Below are 22,063 nucleotides of genomic sequence, written 5' to 3' on the forward strand. Positions count from 1 at the left end.
CAGAGCCTCATTCCCTGTAACCGACTCCGCCCGGCACCACTCAGAGGCGAACAGAGGCCCCCGGGGGTGGTGACACCCCATGGGGGTGCATGGCTCCTGCAAGCACCACAGAAAGAACAAACCCATGACAAAGAAGAAGCGGTCGAAGCGGCCCAGGCTTATTACAGCACCAACCGCTTATGTGCCCTCGTCTCCGGAGCACACTCACCGTCTCCCTCTGAGAAACAGCTACGGCACAGAGTCTCTTCTTTCAAACCTGCTCAGCGCCACTCCGCCTGCCCTGAGGGCCACCTTTCCCTTGGCACTGAGATAGCAAACGTCGGCCACTCCGCCCCAAGTCTGCCCTCCCCGCTGGCACAGGGGACCCGCGTCCCTGCTCCTGGCGGGCCAGCCCCTTCCTTCTCAGTCAGCCCCTTTTCCTCCATCCTCTCCGCCTTCTCTGCTGTATAATCTATATTGTGGGAAAAGAGGACAAGAACCCCCTCTAGACTCCTGCCGAGTACACCCCGCTGGAGCTGTAAACTCTGGCTCCTCCTGTCTGGGAGGCGCCTCTCTTGGCTCCTGGTCTCGGGGCTTGCACCCGCCTCAGGACGATGGCTCTGGCTGCGGAAGTGGCCTCAGCGGGCAGCGCTCCCCAGGAAATCGCCCCAGCTAAGGTCCTGGCCCAGAGCTCTCGGCGGGGCTAGTGGGGGCACCCGGCTGCCTCTGCCTTCCAGATGCTTCCACAGCTGGGGACACAGCCCACCTCATCACTGAGTCAGCATCCCAGGAAAACTGACCCCTGACCTCCATCCAAGTTGTCTCTGCACCCCCTGTCCTCATGGCACCTGGCTCCATTCCCCCACGGAGCTCCCAGCTCTGACATTTTTGTCTATCTCTCACTGTCTGCTGCTTATCTTATCACTAGAGCCTAAGCTCCAGCAGAGCCAGAGCTGGACTGTTTATCTCAGCTCCTCCAGAGCCCACCGGGCCTGGCTTGAAGACAAAGTCACTGTCTCTGGGATGGATGAAGTGACTCATGGCCTCTGTCCCAGTCCCGGGACACAGTTCCTGAAGGCGTGGTGATTAGATCACTACTGTGGACCTTCAGTCTTCCTCCAGAAAACAATATGAAAACTGAAGAAAGTGCAGAGAAAGGTGATTAGCGGACGAAAGGATTGTAGACATGATCAAAAGCAGGAGAGCTTGAAACCGGACACAGTCTGGGAAACGATGGATCTCGTAGGTGCCAGCCATCATTTACAGATGAGATAAAAACAAGAGGAGCACAGAAGTTAAGGCGGCTGAAAGGCTGCGTGACAGACAGAATCTGCAGGCCCTGGGAGCAAGTGCGTGCCCCGCCCGAGGGTCACCCCCTTCCTGCTCGGAGGGAAAGGGGCCCCGCACCCCAGAGCCCACTCGGCAGATCGGGGACCTACTCACAGGAGGCGTGCTTTCTGGTTTGGGCACCGGGGCTTTATGGTTAGAAGCCTTCTGGGAGATGTCTTCTCTCTCAGCGGCGGCTGCTCCCGTGGACAGACACTCCAGGTAGTCCGGCGGGGGGATCACGACGCTGCTCTTTTCCGCCAAGTTCGTGGTGCTCACGCTGCGGACAGGCGCCAAGCTAGCGACAGGAATGGAGGACGTGGGTTAGAGGAGACCTGTCCCTGCACCCCAGGCATCCTGCGTCTCCTCCGGCAGGAACTGTGTGGATTAGATATCCACAGTGGTGGGGCAAGAGGAGATTACCACACACACAGCACTGCAGTGTTTCTCGACTGACTGTTAATCGCTAAGTCGTGTTCTACTCTTTGTGACCCCGTGGACTGTAACCCGCCAGCTCCTCTGTGCAAGGGATTTCCCAGGCAACAGTCAGTGTTTCTGTGTGCCAGTGTTTCTGCTGGCTTGCACATGTACATTCAAAAGAGATTCTTTAAGAGACCTGACAAAAGGAGAGGAAAACTAGCTCCATTAGAGGCTGACTCTTGATCCAATTTAAGAAAATATAGCGAAAGCACTGAGCATGCCAGAGTTTCAGCACCCTGAAGACACTCAGTCTCGTTTCTTGGCCAGTGGCAGCTGAGCTGTTCTGCAAAGGACAGACACACAGCTGGCCGTGAGCAAGGGTCACGGAAGGACTTGGGGCAGTGTCTGCGGTCCTGGGGACAGCGGGATGGGTCGGGGGGTTGTTCTGACACGGCAGACACCGTGGCCAAGGCGGTTTGTGGTCAAGGTGATGCCACGTTCTGTTGGGACATGTTTCTGAGGACCCGAGGGACAGCCAGCTAACTCACACAGAGATCTTCCTGTTTCGGCCGGGAGAGACCTGCCTACATTAGTCTCGTCCTGGCTCCATCACTTCTGGCTCCCTGTGCCCGTTTCCTCAATTTTCAATAGGGGCCCCACCTCACAAGGTCGTGTGAGAAAGAAACGACCTGGTCAGTGCAGGTGGCCAGCTCCTGAGCAGCAGTGCCAGTCATTCCTGGGTGGGACACAGAGGTGCTGAGTGGAGCCCCTTGATGTGACTCGAGCCACAGGAGCAGACACGGTGGCTCAGGGAGCACGAGAAGGAAAAAGGACGAGGGTGGGTCCCAAGGACCCCACGTCTGAGCAGAGGGCAGAGGAAAGGCCTGAGAGGGGACTGAAGACAGGTGGCTGGCGAGGGAAAGAGAGAAGAGGGCAAATGCAGGAGAACGTTCCGGCACACGTGTTCACCAGTGCAGACAGGCCAGGCGCGTGGCCTGGGGCTTCACTGTGGTGGGCAGCGGGACTGGGAGGGACCGTGGGCCAGGAAGGGGGCGTCTCTTCCCAGCAGAGGGTAGCGCCAGGACGACAGGAAATCGGGAAGGAACAGGCAGGGAGCAGCACCCGCACCCGCCAGCCCGGCCGTGGCGTCGCCGCAGGCTCTGCCGCTCGTCCAGATCCACCCCCATGTGCGTGCGGACCCGGGGTCCTGGCGAGCCCCGCCGGCCGAGCTGCAGGCGCTCCTACCTTGGCGCCAGCTCACTCGCGGCCTCCTCCTCGTTCTCCTCCAGCAGCTTCGTGTAGGATGACGGGAACCAGCCCCTCCTGCAGGCAAGAGCGGGGGGAAGACGACCTTGCTGGGGTGGCCGACATGCAGGCCACAGACATGCCTGCAACGGCCTGGGGGCCGCTCGGGGCCGGGGGTGGTGGGGTCGGCTGGGCCACTTGCGTCCCATCCCATCAGAGGCGTCTTACACGTCATTTCTATTTGGATCCCCTTTGTGTCTTTTGTTTCCATTTCGGTTTAAACTTAGTACCTGAATAATCTACACAGAAACTCAGTTTAACCTTCTAGGAAGGCTTGTGCACACACAGTTGGAATGAGGACACTGGCATTCACACGAACTCATGTGCCAGATCTCATATACAGCGTTATCCTGAGAAATCTGAAGTCACATACCAACGAGTGCCTTTACTTTCAGAGGTGACTCCTGTACGCGCATCAAATCTATAGGACTCCCTGGTGGTCCAGTGGCTAAGACTCCATGCTTCAGTGCAGGGGGCAGGGGCTCAGTTCCGGGTTGGGGAACTAAGATCCCATGTGCCATGCAGTATGGCCAAAATTTTTTAAAAACTTATCTCTATATGCACACACATGCAGAACACAGCTTGGGAACAACGCAGATAGACAATGGCAGCTAACTAGGCTAGAACTGTCACTGAAGTGTGGCCTCGCTGGGGCGGAGGCACTCAACTGCCCTCAAGGACGGCCTTGACGGGAGCCCTCGGGGTGGGGACAGCCCGGCCCGGGACCCACATTTTGGTGCTGTCGTGCTCCCCGTACATCCAGCCGTCCTTCTCCTCGGAGATGAGCAGCGTGATGACGTCTCCCTGTGCGAAGCTGAGCAAGGTCTGGTTAGCGCCGGCCGTGTGCGGAAAGATGGTTTTCACTTTCTGCTTTTTCACCATGTTCAGTCCGGAGGCCATGGAAACCGATCGCGGCAAATTGGGGTCAACGGAAGAACCTGTGGGAAGCAAGCAGGGCAGCTATGAGTTTTTCAAGAATGACTGGGCGAGTTCAAAGGTGCCCACCCCAGAAACCCGGCCACCCCATGTCACCAGCGCACTCATTCCACTGAGATGCCAATTGGTTCTATCCCCACACTTCCACCTGTGGCTGGACAGACAGCAACAGACAGGGAGAGCGCCTAAGCCTGGCCCGAGGCCTCTTGGAGGAGGAGCCTGTGGCCAAAGGCTCTTCAGACCAAGAGGATAAAGCCGTGTGGCCCAGCCTCACCCGCACGGAGTCTCTCGGGATGGCCCATAGAGGCCAGTGCTCCATACCACCCAGCCTGCACCTCTCCCCGCCCCGCTCGCCCACCACAGCTCGTGGAAGCGCTGTCAGGCACCAGCTCAGACCAGACTGCCCAGAGCCTGTGCCACGAGAGAGGAGGACGCTGGGGACAGCGTGGCCGCTCAGCCGCGAGTGGGGCAGCACGTGCTGACCCCGCCCCCTGTGGACCGACCCCTCCCTCAGCGCCCAGGCCGACCCGGGAACCAGACGAGCCCCACGCTGGTGGCCAGGCTCCACAGCCATCGCTGCGCGGTCAGGTCTCAGCTCAAATGCAGGCTGGTCTTTACCAGCCCACCCTAACGCCCGCAAAAAAATGGAATGGAAACATTTTTTTCCAGATATCTTTTTTTCCACTCAAATTTTGCTAGCCTACTATTTACTATAAAACAATGCAAAATCTCTTTCTTCATCGTCCTCGGAAATTTTTGACACTACAATGTAAACTCTGCTCTCTGCTTGACATGCCGCCTACTCTAATTATCAAGGTTGCGCCGGATCCAGTGATTTTCATTTAGCTTTTCCAACAAGAACCAAAGAGTCCTGTGAGTGGCCGGGCGGCACGCAGTGCTGTATGCTTTCACCCTATGTTATATGTACAGAACTCGCGGTCTTCAAAGGTGAGTGACTACAGTGTCATCTTTGCAGCTGACATTCTGAAAGTCTCATCTCTTCCCCAACAGCTGCACGCAGTGGACAGCCTGTGGACTCTGGCTAGCAGTGCCCTGTGTGACTGCCGTGACCTTCACCCCCAAGGGGCCTGTGAGACCCCCACATGCCCAGTGCCACCACAGTCTTGAGGTCCTCGACGCCAAACTGCAGGCAAGAGTGGAGCCTAGCTGAAGCCATCAGAAATGCCTGCAGACAAGACGTGTTCCTGATTTACTCAGAGTGTGTCAGCTGGGTTAAGAAATGTTAACAGTTGAAACTGAAGCCTCCAGAAAGCATGAAATGCTTTGTTCAGTCAGTTTAGTTCAGTCGCTTAGTCGTGTCCGACTCTTTGCGACCCCATGAATCGAAGCACGCCAGGCCTCCCTGTCCATCACCAACTCCCGGAGTCCACCCAAACTCATGGCCATCAAGTTGGTGATGCCATCCAGCCATCTCATCTTCTGTCGTCCCCTTCTCCTCTTGCCCCCAATCCCTCCCAGCATCAGAGTCTTTTCCAATGAGTCAACTCTTTGCATGAGGTGGCCAAAGTACTGGAGTTTCAGCTTCAGCATCAGTCCTTCCAATGAATACCCAGGACTGATCTCCTTTAGAATGGACTGGTTGGATCTCCTTGCAGTTCAAGGGACTCCCAAGAGTCTTCTCCAACACCACAGTTCAAAAGCATCAATTCTTCAGCGCTCAGCTTTCTTCACAGTCCAACTCTCACATCTATACATGACCACTGGAAAAACCATAGCCTTGACTAGACGGACCTTTGTTGGCAAAGTATGTTTGCTTTTCAATATGCTATCTAGGTTGCTCATAACTTTGTTGGCAAAGTATGTTTGCTTTTCAATATGCTATCTAGGTTGCTCATAACTTTCCTTCCAAGGAGTAAGTGTCTTTTAATTTCATGGCTGCAATCACCAACTGCAGTGATTTTGGAGCCCCCAAAAATAAAGTCTGACACTGTTTCCCCATCTAATTCCCATGAAGTGATGGGACCGGATGCCATGATCTTCGTTTTCTGAATGTTGAGCTTTAAGCCAACTTTTGTACTCTCCTCTTTCACTTTCATCAAGAGACTTTTTAGTTCCTCTTCACTTTCTGCCATAAGGGTGGTGTCATCTGCATATCTGAGGTTATTGATATTTCTCCTGGCAGTCTGGATTCCAGCTTGTGTTTCTTCCAGCCCAGCGTTTCTCATGATGTACTCTGCAGAGAAGTTAAACAAGCAGGGTGACAATATACAGTCTTGACGTACTCCTTTTCCTGTTTGGAACCAGTCTGTTGTTCCATGTCCAGTTCTAACTGTTGCTTCCTGACCTGCATATAGGTTTCTCAAGAGGCAGGTCAGGTGGTCTGGTATTCCTATCTCTTTCAGAATTTTCCACAGTTTATTGTGATCCACACAGTCAAAGGCTTTGGCATAGTCAATAAAGCAGGAATAGATGTTTTTCTGGAACTCTCTTGCTTTTTCGACGATCCAGCGGATGTTCAAGCTGGTTTTAAAACCAGCTTGAACATCTGGAGGTTCACGGTTCACGTACTGCTGAAGCCTGGCTTGGAGAATTTTGACATGCTCTGTTAGTGATGATGAAAAACACTGAGTATAATTCAATCGCAGCCTACCGGTGAGACCAGGAACCACAACTGTGATATGTGAATTTCTATCATCTGTTTCGTCCTTTCATTGAAAAGAGGAGATTTTATCTCAGCTGCCAGTGGATATGGAACACAGCGTGAGGCTCTCTTCTAAGCATGTATTGAAAATGTAACACCTTTCAATACTATGTTTATGGAAACATCTGTCAGCATACAGAAGTCATATCTGTTGATGCAACGTCCTACAGTTTTATTTTTTATTTTATTTTTTTTTTGTTTGACTCCACTCTTATGAAGTTCTTAGAATAGGCAAATTCACAGAGAAAGAAAGTAAAATACAGGTTACGAAGAAATAGGGATGTTACTTAACCGGTAGACTTTCAGCTTGAGTTTTATTTTTTTTTATTTTTTTTAGTTTTAGAATCAACCTGGACCCTGTCTGGAGGTGTGAGTTCCCCTGAGCCAGTGTGGACCGGTGCTACCACACACGTGGATTTACTTCTAGCTTACAACGTGCATGTGGGCTAAGTTGCTTCAGTCATGGCCGACTCTTTGTGACTCATGGGATGTAGATCTCAAGGCACACTTACCTAAATATTTAAGAAATTTAAAGGTATTTTAAAGGAAATTCAACTAAACAGCTCACCTGTTAAATTATTTTTTCTTTCTGAGTTCTGTGCGACTGTGGCTGGGTTCTTAAACAGATCGATCAAAGGGCTGGTCAAGGCTCTGGCTGAAGGAGCCGCGGGGATCTTTGGTGGGTATTTAGAAAGGCTGTCACAATCTTGCCCAACCTGTAAAAAATCCCTTATTAGTTTAATCCGAGTATAACCCAGCAATGGCATTAGAGATCGGTCCCCAGGGCTGTTTTGTATTACATGCTTTAGATTCCATTTTCTTCCCCAAATTCTCTTCTTTGCAGGGTAATGCCCCATTTTTAATTATTTTAAGAATACCCCCTTCTTTTGTCTATTTATTTATTTATTTTGGCTGCCCGTGCATCTTAGTTCCCTGACCAGGGACTGGACCCTCGTCCCCTGCAGTGGAAGTGCAGAGTCTTACCCACTGGCCCCCAGGGAAGTCCCCCACCTTTTAAAGCAGTTACTCCCCATTCCCCCAGCCCCTGAACAGCACTCATCTACTTTCTGTCTCTGTGGGTTTCGAGGCTCCCTTTTAAATGCTGCTTGGCTCGAGGCTTCTCCATTTAAAAGTATTTTTCCACAGAATTTTGAGTGCATTAGTCCATTACTTTCTGACACCTAGTTTTCTAAAAAGAAGTCTGGTTTCAGTGGGATTCTCTTTTCTTTGTAATAAGTAATCCATTTTCCCCTCCCTGAAAGTTTTCAGAATCCTCTGTTGCTAACATTCTGCTGCCTGTTGAGGTTCTGGCCTTTGCGATCCAGCCAGGATCACCCTGCCTGCTGCGTAACAGGCCAGACTGTCAAGGTCATTTCTTACGCACAGCGGTTGGCGCTGGGCGGGGGGAGAAGTGGCGTGGGTCTGGGGACAGGCCCAGCCTCGGGGAGGGAGAGGGGCCACGTCTGGTGCTTGCACTGCTGGAAGGGTGAAGTCGCATTGAGGAAAGGTAGGCCCTGGAAATGGTACGGGTGGCCCGTGATTTCCACTGACAAAGGCGGCCTTGCTCTGTTGTGCAAATCTGGCTGAAATCTTGAGGTGATGACTAGCTCTTACCATGCTGCTTCTCTCGATCATGGGTGAAGGCAGGGGTGTTCCGGACATCGGGGTGGAGATGGGGGTCTTAATTTCTTCGATCATGTTCATGATTTTTTCTGGCACTTTGGTGACATCACTACAGGTTTCTTGCCACCGAGGCAGTTTGGAATTGATCAGTTCTGCAGACTATAAATTCAAAAGAAACAAAACCAAAGACAAACAAACGTGTATTGTTAGAAAGACTGACACAAATGGTAACTACTACTACTCAGATTCCTGGCTTACCACCGGAAGTGTGGGAGCGAGGAGTTAAATTCAGCAGTAGCTGAAGCATCTGTGAGGATCTGCTGTGTCTTATTTGCTGAGGAGCACGTAGGCTCCTGTTGTAAAGGGATTTCCTGTCTCCCTCAGTGTGGGTAGAGTTCAGGCTGATACAAGGATTGTTGATGGTTCAGAAGTTCAGAACTAACACCGAAGGTGGAGCAATCTGTGTTAACCCCCATGTTTCTCAGGGGCCCGAGAACTGCCGACCCCTGTGTCTTCCTCCCACCCCTTCCATGAGAAGCGCCTCTGATGGAGCAAGAGGACCAGGAGTGGACTTAACTCCAGAGAAGGAGGCGTGGTGCCCTGGAGGGTGACTCAGATCTGTCCTGAGAAGGTGCTCTACGGGACGGGGGGACCAGAGGCGGAGCATGGTAGTTCTCTGGAGTCACCGCAGTGCTGAGTGGAAGTCCTGACCACAGCCCGGCGGGGCCCTTGGGCAGGCAGCAGCTGGGTGCAGAGGCTTAGGAAGACAGCGCTGAGACTGCCCAGCCCTAGAGGTGGAGGTGTCTGTCCTGCCTCCCACAGCCTGGCTCTTCCTCTGACTGGACTCCCGGATTCCCGGGAGCCCTTATAAGACCCCCCTTTCTAGGCGGCAATTTAGTTGAAAGAGGGAAGTAGAGCATCTTTTGTGAAACTATTTTCGTAACAACTGTACTGTTTTCATCTAGACTCTGTGTTCATCAGGCATGGTCTGGGGGTGCCGATACGAATCCTGAACCCTGCCCCTTGCCCCACTCCTGTCCCCTGCCTGTGGCCTGGACACGCCAGGGACCAACGGCCTTGGCTACTGTGTCCAAGGAGCCACTGAAAGCGCTGGGGCCAGAGAAGGCTCCAAAGAGACTCCTGGTAGAGAAAGAAGGGAATTTGGCTCGCGTCACGAGGTAAAACGTAACTGGGACCCAAGGTTCAGTGTGCGGAAGACTCTGTCAACTACCAGAGCTCTCTGCAAATAGATCAAGTTGCCCCGTTGCTGGGGGAGGCGGGCTGTCGTCACAGAGAGCTTCAAGGCTGCTTCTGGCCCCCACCGGTGGACCCCCTCACCGTGGAAACAGTGCCGAAGCTACTACAGAAGTGCTGGGGACAGATGTCGTCATCGAATGCAGCAGGTTTGTTTTTCTTTTCTGTGACAGTTGGAGACCTTGGCTATTTAGATTTGGTAGCTGAATGTTCCTTCAAGTTTATGGAGTACGTAACTATGATATATGCATGCATACAAGGCCAGGTTCCCCTCAAAAGGAAGCAGCCCGATATCCAAGCTTTTAGAACGCTTCTCACATGATGGAGTGCTCTCTAAATTACTTCATCATGAATAACAGTGAATATTTGACCTCAGTCACTGCTAGTTTTGGATGCTTACAGAAGCCAAATAGATTCCATAGTTTTATTAAAAAAAGAAAAAAAGGTGGGAAGGAAATCCAGGACACAGTTTGTGATGACTCCTGGAAGGACGGCCTCACAACTGCACGTGCTGAAGGAGGGTGACAGCACTGGTTACGGGGCTGATGGCGTCAGGAGCACACACACCCTGAGGAGAGTGACAGAGGACCCCATCCAGCGGTCCTGAAGCTGTGACGGGGTCTGTGGTCTAGGGCAGGATATCCAGCAACACCGTCTACACGGACCCCCAGGCGAGCCTCTCAGACCACCCCGGTGGGGTCCGGGCTGGCGGGACTCACCCCGTGGTTCTGGTGAAGACACTGATGCTGAAGATGCATCAGGGAGAGTCTGAGAGAGGCTGGCTCATGGGTGAGAAAAGGGGAAAAGTGCCATTTCTCAGCCGTTGATTAAATATGAGTGGGTGTTACTAAATTCAACATGATAAGCAAACATTTGACCATTTCATCTACATTTCTAAAAGTTTACTCATTCAAGTTGGTCAAAAATGATTTCCTTAGAATTCTTTCCTTGGCAAAATGAGCCCCTTGCTTTATACTGGGCACCTATGGAAGGTTAAGCACGTCGAGGGCGTTTAAATGTGAGGAAGACATTTGCTGCTGCGCCCACCTGCATGTGGTAATGGTGTATCTGACTCGAAAAGCTGCAGTGCTTGTCGACTAGAAAGCAGAAGCGCCTTTTCTCTTCAAGCAGGGCTTCTTTGCAACCATCTGCAATAAATTTCTGGATTTCATTCTGGCGAGAAGTAATGGTTTCTACATACTAGGAAAATAAATAATAATTATACAAGTATGACATGAGGAACCAAACAGCTACCCAGCCTGACACTTATCTCCTGCCATCTTTACAGAGGATTTATTTTGATAATGGAGTGAATGCTGAAGGCAGATAAACATTAGACAGACCAACAGAGCCCTAACCTGATCTGAGCAGGTATCAACATTCTCATTAAGGTCCCTGACCCATGCCTGGAGAGAGGTTCCCAAAGGCTCTACATTCCACTTGGCAATTTGCATAAAATATTACTTTTACTCCAGGGACAGGATCATGTTTCACTGGACAATAACGCCTTTTGGAACCAGAAAGTTCAAGATCAAATCACATTTACAAGTGCCAACCATGTGAGTTAACCGAAGCCTCACTTTTCCCATCTGTAAAATGGGGACACAATGCTTATCACTCTCCCAAAGTCAGGAGAAAACACCAGTGCTCTTGACTAATTATTCTTAACTCTGGGGAACTCTGCGGCCTTCAGCTCCCACCAAGTCAAAATGCTTAGTTTTGACTTTCAGCAGCAGCACATCTGATGGATAAAGTATAGGCTGACTGAGATAAGCATGCCTCCCATTAACTGTATAAACCATCCACCCCAAAATAAAGTAACACAGTGCTGAAAGGTTTACCTCAATCTCTTTGCATTCATATTTGAATGGATTTCGTCCTCCTTGACTTTTCCTTCTTATCTTCTTCAATTCAGCTTGCGATTTCTCCAGAGAATCTAATCTATGCCTGTGTTCTGCTTGGTATCTTTTGAGAGTCGCCTGTAAGGTAAACGTTGCACCTGTTTTCCGGTCTGGCTGTGTTTTAACGGGGTACTGCAGCCTTCATACTCACTGCCCCGCCAGCTCAACCATGGGGAAGCTCTCCTTAGGCTCAGCCATCAGGCGAGCGCAGCCTCCCTGAAAACTCAGTTCCCCTCCCCAGGCGCCCTCCACCCAGGGCAGGTGCAGCAAAACCTGGTCCTCACATTCATATATTTCACATCAAGCTCTGTCTTCTTCTCCAGCTCATAGATAATCTCCTTATGGAATTTTTTGAACTGTGAACACAAGTGAAAAGTTGAGACCAGGTTTGAGACTTGAAGCAAAATAAAATAAGTATATTTGGTAAATAGAAAAACCGTTCACATACATTTTCATCAAGACTCTCGTTGAGTTTCTTGTGGATACTCGAAATCTCTATAAGAACATGGCCTGTGAACAAAATCAGGGATGTTAGGATGAAAAGCCACCGTGTGGTGTGTTGTAAAGATACGAGAGGAAGTAAACTGGTGGGTGAGGTCTAGTCCACAGCTGCTCCCAGGGCAGGTGGGCACCAGGCCCCGGGGCACTGGGAACACTGGCTGTGGCCCAACAGCAGGGGTGGACACCCGATGACAACACCACCACAACACAACACTCCACAACGCCCGCCAGCTCTGCCTTCAAACTCCCCTTGTCCTCTCGCTATTTACCCATTTCCTAAGCTGAAGCCTACTTATCCGGTTTAATTGTTAAATTCTCTTATAAAAGATTATTGGTCATTATAGTAACTAATTATAGGAACAAATGACTCATTTTTGATCTAATCCCCTGGGTAATCTGATTATCTGTCAGGCATAAAAGATAAAGGTTATTTTCTTTTTCTTATATTAGTTCTTTTATCACTCTGGAAAATCTAAAAAAAAAAAAAAAAAAAATCTGGGAAACTGCAGCAGGGACCTTGTTCTGTCTCCTGGGGCTACATATTCCAGGACAAAGGAGTTATTGCTCCAAAAAGCAACTAGATGCTCCAGGTGCATCTCTTGCAGCGTGTGGCAGAGTGCTGCCTCCTGGCTTCTAGAAGGAAGGGAACAAGAGCCTCCCTCTGCCAACGGAGGTCTCTACAGGAACCAAATGGGCCTGATATCCAAGAACTGGGAGCAACAGCGTCAGGACCACCACCAAGTCATACCACACCACACAACGTGCCGGGGGGACCATCCTACAGTTCAGTGGGCAGGTGAAAAGGAACTCTTTGGGCAAAACTGAACGGCTGTTGAGGAGGGAGAATGAAGAGGATGACTACGGCAGACGTGGGGAAAGAGGGAAAGACTGCAGACTGGACTCGGGCTTCGGCGAGCACCTCTGTGCAAAGGACTCTATCGTGCCCAGCTCTGGGGACACCTCAGAACATCTGACTCTAGGAGAGCCAGCCCAGGCTCCTCCCTCATCTTCAGACTCAGAAATTCAACCCATCCTGAACACGCCCACCTGCCATCCCATCGGGCACCTCGTGTTCAGCATGCCTACCGGTACACTCACCATATTCTCTAACCCCAGCTCCGGGCTGCAAGCCAGCCAGTCCTAGGGGTTGACGCCCCGCCCGTGTGTCACACTCACGGACAAAGACTCACTCCCTGGTGCCATCGCTTGGGCCAGCTTGGGGGTGGAACCGCGCCCTGATTCATCCTGTTTCCTTGGGTGACAAACGTGCCAGCCCTCCCCTGCCCAGCAGAGGCGGCCCATGGGGATGACATGGGACGTCCGTGTTCGCTAGACAACCTGCTCCAGCAGAGGTGGGGGAGTCTCCCCAGACGCCCCGCCCCACACGTGTCAACCTGCCAGCTGGACCTCGGAGGAGCTGCCCTCCTCTTTCTAGCTCTCATTTCTCCTGACTACCAGCCCGTTCTCTTCTGGATCTTCTTCCTCCCAGGTGCCAGGGGGCTCTCCAATTCTACATGTAAAATGTCACTCCCTCCCATGGTGTCCCAGATAAACCAACTCCTCAGCCTGAAGCCCACCATGAATGGTGTTGCTGAAAATGACCATGGTAGGTGGTGAGGACAGAGAATCTCCTGGAAGGATATAACTGGGTTAATAGGTTAGAGGTACGGAAGCCCCTAGGCACCATGTGATTCCAAGAACTGCTGCTGGATAAGCATGAGTGTGAGGGCCCCCGCCAGGGTATCAAGGCACCCACTGTGCATCTTCAGTGATCCTGACTCCATTTATCCTGTGATTCCGTTCTCCTAAAGCTCACCATGAAACAAATACACAAACCAAGCTCTTCACAAAGGAAGCCTTTATCTGACCAAGAATATAATTACATTAATGTCGTTTCATGTATTGAAATAATCTGAGGTGAAATATTAATAAACTTCACATCTATTTTAAACCCATAAATAACTCCCAGTTGGAGATGAATAATAAACAACAACAAAAACCAATTATTTGAAAATCAAGCACTCTATTCTGAGCAAATCAGATCTACTTAAAATAATTTTGCTTAAATCAGTCAGAATGATTCAGGCTAGGAGGAAAGTGTTCACAATTTTTTTTTTCATGTTGTCAAGAACTTTATTTCTACAATCTTATATAACATCGACCTCCGAGATATGTGCTGCCATAAGTCTGGGCTTGTGAGAACACCAGCACTGTTGAAGCGGGTGATCGGCCTGACCTGAGAGCCCCGGCTGCCTGCACCCCTCCTCATTCTCCCCTCCTGCCCACGCCCCCTCCCCACTGCAGAGCCTGATGGAAGGGCCCAGTGAAACAGACCATTCACTCTGCGGGCAGGAACGGAACACCTAGCCTTACCCCTGCTAAGTCCCTCACTGTTGGTGGAATTTAAATGCCGACCTCAGAGCAGCAACTTCTGAGTCCTCAGGCATAAAAAGGATTAAAAAGCATCTTTCCTGTGATTATGCAAGCTGCCCAAAGAGTATCTTGGAACAGAAAATGAAAACAGCCTTTATGTTCAATGTACAGAAGTTTACTCTTAATAAAGCAAGTGTTACTTTATGTCTGAGATGTGGAATCACACGTTTTACCCTTAGCTCCATAACCTACTTTTTCATAAATTACATTTAGGAAGAAAAAACTTGTTTTGAAAAAAGAAAGAGCAGTTGAGAAAGCATAGCCCAGAATCCAGTGGAGCAAAACTAAGTAAATGCCCAAACAGGAGTCTACGTGCCGGTCCCAGGAACTACAGCACTGTATGTACAGGATCAGTCATTTCCTTTTTGTCCCTTTTAGGTTTTGAGTCAATATTTTGGGAAGAAACTCATAGTAAGTACAGTAATGTGACCCAGTCTGAATAAATTATATTCTTAAATGGCAGTATTAAAGGAATTGAAATATATACTTATTTTTCAAAATCATGATGTTGATACAACTAAAAAGTCAATGTCTACCATCAATTTTTTCTCTAAAATTCATACAAATAATAGCTATTGGTGGTAAACTCTAATTCTAGGAACCATGAACAGATCTAACATTTTGGACAATACTGTATGAAGATACACATGTTTAGCCAATAGACAGTATGGACTTTAAAAAACAAAATTTTGAAAAGTATTACCTGTATGAACACAAGGTTTTCATCTGAAACATGGGTTAGTCATGGCACTATTAATATATTTTCAACTAGGAAATTATTCATCAGTTCATGGTGCAAGTTTAGAGGAGCCAGAGGGAAACTACTAGCAGACTTCGGGGACACAGAACATGTAGGCGTAAGTGTTATTTCTCATTTATATTTGATCATGGATACTCACAACGTCTGTTATTTCTGGAGAGTGCAGAGCAATGACTGAGTCACACGCTATTTCCTCCATGTGACTTCAAGTGGAATCGGACAATAAAATGACAAGGTGGAAGCCAACCCACTATGGGCCTAAAGTTACACCGTATGAATTAAAGGAAAAGTGATTACAATAAAGAGTTACTGTAAAAAGGCCATACTTTTCCTGAGAGTTTTCCAAATACCTAATGTGATGCAGAAAAAATATAATGAAAGTAAAAGCAAATTATACACAGGTGGGAGATGTTAAAAAAAAAAACAAAACCAGATGCACTCAGGGTTATCAACACTGAGTTAGCACAGAGCCTGTCGTTAGTAACCAGCAACAGGCGACCCAACCTGCCAGCGTCTCAGAACATCTCTCAGCGCTGTCCACCCAAGCCCCTGGGTGCAGGTGGATGGAGGGGCTCCTCTCTCGTCACTGTGGAAGTTGTGCAAATAAACAACGTGCAGACAGGCACGATGCCAAAGGAGCGAGCGGGTGGTAACCAGAACATGCTCTTCACAGGCTTGGGTGGGTGTGATTCTGTCCTGAACACTGAAGAGAAACCCTGGCTGGTAAGGTGTGTGTGCCCAGGCAGAGGAGCAAGTGAGCCCCATAATGCATGACATACGCCAACAGAACCCCCCCACTCAACAAGCCATTTTCTGGGTGAGCACTCATCTTCCCGAAATAAAATCCACGTATGAGGCTGTCAACCTGTAACTAGTCACCGTGTTTTACTATTTTTTGCTCCTTATACAAATATGGCGTGCGTGCTTGGCTGTATCTGACTCTTGGCGACCCATGGACTGTAGTCCGCCAGGTTCCTCTGTCCATGGAATTTTCCAGGCAAGAATACTGGAGTGGGTTGCCATTTCTTCCTTCAGGGGATCTTCCTGACCCAGGGATCGAACCGGTGTCTCTTATGTCTCCTGCATCAGCAGCAGATTCTTTAGCATTGGCGCCACCTGGTAAGCCTTATATGTTATATATATATATATGTTTGTGTGTGTGTGTGTGTGTGTATCTTTTAAATGCTTTGGAAGAACTCTTAAGACTTACAGAATGAGAGAAATAGACACCAAACTCTTCTAAGCTCATCTCCTCTCTCATTGACACCCCCCCCTTTATTCCCAGGGTCCCCAAAGGAAAATTTTCAATCTCCCACCATCAAACAGACTACACTCCACTTTCTTCCGCCTCACAGCTTTTCACAATACTGTAGTTAAAGGGACTCCATCAGGATCCATCCATTATGAAAACAGGCATACCTGACTCCTGTTGGTTAGAACCAACTGTAAGGGCACTTCTGGCTTCTGCTCCAATGCATAAAAAGCTTTGAAGTTGTCACTCCCTTACTCACAACAAAAAACAAGCTAAACACACTGAAAAACAACTCTCAGATTCATCAGAGAATTAGAATGATGTGGAAAATCAGAGTTTACAGGGAGTAGAAACTGATGCTGGAGCCACGGTTGCCAGGAACGCAAGGGGTAAATGAGGAATCACTGGAGGCTCCGTGTGGAGAGTTAAAAACAACGCAGGCTCACTTCTCAGGAGTTTCGTCTCTAGGAGGCACCCCCACCCCCCAACCAAGTTTGTATTGTAAGGAATGGAGAAAATTCCTCTGGGGCTTCTGGTGGTGGGGAGGGGAAAGTGTTTTGAAATTTGCTCAGTTATCCTGTTCTTGCTCTGTTCTGAGTAAGGAAGGCTAGCCCTCCAGGGAAACACTTTTCTAAGCCTTATCTGATCTGGGGAAGGACAATTAGCTACCTGCAACCCCTCTCGCTTTCCTGTCTCAAGTAAGGAGAGGGGAAAAAAGCCTGAGAAACTCTTCGGAAGGTCATGACCCCCATACTGTGGCCCACCAAAAACCAGTAATACACCACAAAACAACCAAAATGGAGATTTAAACATGGGATTATAAAGGATGCTCCTCCTTTCCAATACTTTACCACGTCACCCATCAACAGGACTCCAGGATAATAACAGTGGGTTATAACACTCCATTTAGGAGGATTTTCAAAAGCAACCCAAAGACAACGAGGGGGACAAAAATAATGGAGAAAGGGCAGTCCTTTTAGCAAAGGGTGCTAAACTAGATACCCACTTGCAGAGAAACAAATCTAGAGCCTGACCGTACATTTTTCATAAAAAGCAACTCAAAATGGAGCACACACCTAAATGTAAAATGCCAAACAATAAAACTTTAAGAAGATAAAGCCAGAGAAAATTCACATGACTTTGGTTTAGCACTGAGTTTTTAGCTATCACGCCAAAAGCATGATTCGTGAAAGAAAAAACTGGCAAGCTGGACTTCATTAAAATCACAAACTTCTGGTCTACAAAAATTACTGTTAGTAGAATGAAAAGACAAGTTCACAGACTGGGAGGAAATATCCACAACACACATATCTGATAAAGGACTTGTATCCCAAATAATAAAGACCATTTAAAGCTCAAACATAACAAAAACAGCTCAGTTAAAATGTAAGTTATACAGATGGCAAATAAGCATATGACAAGATGCTCTCCATGTCATATGGGAACTTACAAATTAAAACGAGATACCAGCACACACCTGTCAGAATGGCTGTAACCCAGAATGCTGACAGCACCAGATGCCGCTGTGGAGCAACAGGAGCGCTCCTTCAGGACGGGTGGGAACGCAGAGCTTCCTGCGGCTTCAAGGCAGGCAGTTTCTTACCCAGGTAAACAGTCTTCCTCAATTTATTCGAACTATTCTTATATTCAAAACTAGTCTTATCCTAGTAATTGTACTCCTAGGTGTCTACTCAAATGCCTAGAATTATTACGTCTGTGGAAAAACCTGTATATGAATACCTAAAGCAGCGTTATTCATACTGCCAAAACCTGGAAACAACCCAACTCAGTGGATAAACCAACTGTGGCACGTGTGTACAACTGAATGTTCTTCAGGGACTAAAAAGAAACCAAAGAAACCAGCTGGTAAACCACAAAAAGATGGAGGAATTTTAAATATATGTTGCTTAGTGAAAGAAGCCAGTCTGAAAAGGCTGCCTAATATGCAATTCCAACTAAATGACATTCTGGAAAAGGCACAACTATAGAAACATTGATGGGAAAAAAAAAAGAATCAGTGACTGCCAAAGGTTGGTAGGGGTGCACTTTATGTATTTGTCAAGCTCATAGAGGCCCAGTGTAAACTATGGTCTTTAGTTAATCATGTGCCAGGCTTGGTCCATCATTTGTGACGAATGCACCACACCGGTGCAGGACTTAAAAACAGAGCAAACAGTGAGCAGGGGAGAGAGCAGGGTGACAACTCTGTGAGGTCTCGCAGTTCTGTGTAAACCTAAAAGCACTCTAAAAAATAAAGCCTATTAATTAAAAATAAATTTGTGGCAGTCGCGTGGGCCCTGCAGTGATTAGGAACCAGCCCCTCGCTGGGAGGAACACACATGCGGCGTCGGAAGCTTCTGGCAGTTACACATGGAAGACAAGTGGATCTCCCGATTCCGTTACCTGTGTGCCGGCCCCCCACCCAGGTGCCCGCCAGGAACATACAGGCCTTAAGAGTCTGGTCGTTAATGAATACACTGAATCAATGCATTGAAGGCTGACTGCAGTAAAGCATGGAAGTTCAGTGATGGCAAGAGAAGAAAACCAGTGAAAGCTGGACCCCTCAGAAGGTGGCATCTGTAGTGTTTGATTCTACTGCTATACGCATCCTGGTTACAGAAGTGCCTACAGGAAAAATGACTTTGGTGGAACCCACATGCCTGGGCCCTAACCTCTGGGCGTTCATCTGCAGCCTCAGCAGAGCCGGCTGTCACCTGGGGCTGTTTCTACCCACAGGGCCTCCAGGAGCAAATTCCTGGCATCTTTGGTTTCTTATCACCAAGATTTAATAACACTGAGGTCCAGTCTCAGAGGCTCCTGAGCCACAAACAAGATAATTAAAAAAAAAAGAAAACGAGACATTTTTGTTTATAAAATTTTCAGTTTGCCAAGCAAGAAGCTACAATCCCAGACTCCGTGGGTTCAGTGCCAGACACCTGGCAACCTGAGTTGTGAGGATTAAGTATCCTGATAAGGGAAACGTACCATGAGCAAGACACATACTAGACTCTTAGTATTTGACACCTTCCAGCTTCCTGACCTCTGGTAAAGATTGGGAGAGGCAGGGAGAAGCTGGTATAAACTACTTGTTTGGGAAGTGTGGCAGTAAAAGAAAAGTGGATTAAGGAGGTCGCTAGAAAAAGAAACATTAAAACATTTTTTCTTTTTTAAGAGACATTTTTCTGAATAAGGTCTGAAGAAAGAATAAATGGAAACTAATAAACCCCATAGGACTGACATGCTGAATTAATTTTAAGCTTATGTAAGAATGCTTTTAAAGATAAAATATTACTATTATCCTAACATAGAGAAGGCTGAGCGCTGAAGAATTGATGCTTTTGAATTGTGGTGCTGGATAAGATTCTTCAGAATCCCTTGGACAGCAAGGAGATCAAACCAGTCAAACCTAAAGGAAATCAACTCTGAATATTCATTGGAAGGACTGATGCTGAAGCTCCAGTACTTTGGCCACCTGATGCAAAGAGCCGACTCATTGGAAAAGACCCTGATGCTGGGAAAGATTGAAGCAAAAGGAGAAGGGGACAACAGAGGATGAGCTGGTTAGATAGCATCACTGACTCAATGTACATGAATTGGAACAAACTTGGGAGATAGTGGAAGATAGAAGAGCCTGGTGTGCTGCAGCCCACAGGATCGCAACGTCGGACTCGACTTAGTGACTAAACAACAACAAATTATTCTAATAACAGGACTTAACTCTCAATGGGAATTATCATTAGAAACCCTTCTGGATATTTTAGAATCAAGTCTTTTCAGGTAGGTGCAGAGCAAATGCAATCCTACAATATCAGAGATCTAGTCTTACAATACCTAAGGTAATACCTAGGAAAGATGTCCATTCAGAAGATTTTAACTAAGTATTATTTTTAAGTAGGGTAGAGATTTGGGGTTTAGGTGATAATTCTGTCATTAGATTGGTTCAGGAAGCAAACTGAATGTTCATTTTCTACTTCATTGTTGATTAGCAATTAAAATAATTTAGCCTACCTGCTGTAAATAAGTGCTGTCAAGTTAAAGTACAGGATTTGTAATGAAGATATTAAAAGTTGGATGTTAATGCACTACTCTTATTTTAGCTAAAAGAACAATGTTTATTCAAGTGTATATACTATATATCAGATAATTGATCAGTTTTGCATCCATATACAGATTGCAAGCAGTTGTCTTCTTACATGTGAATGCAAAATACAGCATTAAAAGATTAGTTATATCACGTGAGGTACGTTAACATTAATTATTCATTTTCCTTTTTCATCGCTTAGTAGATTAAGGCTAAAAGACAACCATTTTGAAGCCAGTAAAAATGAAAGCAAGAGCATTAGTAATAATGAATGAAGGTGACAACCAGTTATTCTTACAGAGTCACTAATGAACTGTAGGCATTTTCATTTAAATATTAAAAATGCTACACCTGAAAGATGCAAATTATTTAAAATAATTAAAACAGGACCCTGAAACACAACAGTGAGGTCAACACAGAGAAAAGTCACTGAGAAACAGTTTCAATTCAGTATTAACAGTAAAAACCACCTTAAAATTTTTGAGTGAATTTTTTCAAAAGACTACAGCTGTCTCAGTTTAAAGCAACTAGCTCTAATTAGGCAAGTTTAAAAACACGAAATAAAACAAAGCTTCTGCTCCCAGTGGAAGGCCATTAATCTAAAACCACACACCCCAGGTGCATGTTGGTTAGTTCTATTATGATGTGAATTTAAGGGAGACTCCACAAAATCCAGAATCCATTTCATTCTCTCTCTTACTCCACAGAGACAACAGGAACACAGAGTAAGAACAAGCAGAGTAACCCGGTGCTCTCACAGTCCAGCATTCTTTACCTTTTTCCAGCTCAGAGGGGAGAGCACATCTCTGATGCTCACAGGGTCAGCACGTGCAGGCTGCCTCACAGAAATGGCCTCGCTTAGTCCTCACCAGCTCAGAGGGAGGAGCTCTGTTATCCACTGAGCGGAGGCGGGAGCTCAGACAGAGGCCTTGGAGGACTTTCCCCAAATGACACAAGTACTAAAGGCGGTGGGGCTGGAATCTGGACTCATGTCTGACCCCGAGCCTGCGCCCTTGACCCCCTTGCATCCTCACTCCAGCATGAGAAAGGACCTGGATTTTCCCACTGGGCCCCGAGGACAGAATGATGCCCGGCACGTGTGAAATACAGGGAAAGGCAAGTCTCCCAGCATCTGCTGGGACGCTTTAATTAGTAGGGCTTTTTTTGATTGGAACAGCTGCCTGGTGGGAGGGGCGGTGTGTGGCTGGCATCACAGAGGCACGGATGCACTGGGGAGGGCTGGCCTGGCGGCTTGAAGCCATTTCAGCTCAATGTGTCGGTTATGCAGGAAGTAAAGCTAAAGGGGCAGGACTGCCTCCCCAGGGCAACAGGTGACAACCGGCCTCCCGCACCTGTCGTGGCCCAAACACACACACACACAGGCCCAAGTGGCCAAACAGAGCAGTCAGTGGCCAGCCTGCTTCTGGCACCTGAACTTTTTGAAACAAAAAATGCTTTAGGAAAGGAGCCATCAAAAGATGATGACCCATCGCAAATGGCAGGGACCCCACGCCTGCAGCCCAGCTCACACTGGAGAAGGGCGCTCTGGAAAGGGTCCCTACTGGCAAGTTCCTGGCGCTGTGAGGCATTCTGGGGGTGGGGAGGGCTGCTCCCTGCCTCCCTGGACCGT

General features: G+C 48.1%; 1 protein-coding gene and 2 long non-coding RNA genes across 5 annotated transcripts in view; 2 read left to right on the forward strand and 1 right to left on the reverse strand.

The window, feature by feature from the left end:
• Positions 1 to 22,063, reverse strand: part of BAIAP2L1 (BAR/IMD domain containing adaptor protein 2 like 1) — an 80,409-nt gene that overhangs the window by 8,643 nt on the left and 49,703 nt on the right. For 2 of the 3 annotated variants that reach the window (XM_086373935.1, XM_086373936.1), the window contains 9 exons: positions 11,855 to 11,916; positions 11,691 to 11,762; positions 11,347 to 11,484; positions 10,553 to 10,705; positions 8,243 to 8,410; positions 7,197 to 7,344; positions 3,761 to 3,968; positions 2,971 to 3,048; positions 1,423 to 1,603 (listed from right to left, as the gene is read on the reverse strand). In XM_086373935.1, the coding sequence (XP_086230061.1) occupies positions 1,423 to 1,603; positions 2,971 to 3,048; positions 3,761 to 3,968; positions 7,197 to 7,344; positions 8,243 to 8,410; positions 10,553 to 10,705; positions 11,347 to 11,484; positions 11,691 to 11,762; positions 11,855 to 11,916 (1,208 nt within the window). Of the gene's footprint in view, positions 1 to 1,422; positions 1,604 to 2,970; positions 3,049 to 3,760; positions 3,969 to 7,196; positions 7,345 to 8,242; positions 8,411 to 10,552; positions 10,706 to 11,346; positions 11,485 to 11,690; positions 11,763 to 11,854; positions 11,917 to 21,208; positions 21,530 to 22,063 lie in introns of those variants that run through there. The other variant, XM_086373937.1, reaches the window with a different exon arrangement.
• On the forward strand, positions 8,062 to 9,429 carry LOC147344782 (uncharacterized). The gene is made up of 3 exons (XR_015154291.1): positions 8,062 to 8,135; positions 8,737 to 8,882; positions 9,217 to 9,429. It is a non-coding gene; the product is annotated as an uncharacterized LOC147344782 (long non-coding RNA).
• Positions 10,771 to 11,351, forward strand: LOC147344783 (uncharacterized). The gene is made up of 2 exons (XR_015154295.1): positions 10,771 to 10,876; positions 10,981 to 11,351. It is a non-coding gene; the product is annotated as an uncharacterized LOC147344783 (long non-coding RNA).

This window comes from Bos grunniens, chromosome 25 (assembly GCF_055505025.1).
Source record: "Bos grunniens cultivar Pamir isolate PY7600 chromosome 25, Bosgru_T2T1.0, whole genome shotgun sequence".
Taxonomy (NCBI): Eukaryota; Metazoa; Chordata; class Mammalia; order Artiodactyla; family Bovidae; genus Bos; species Bos grunniens.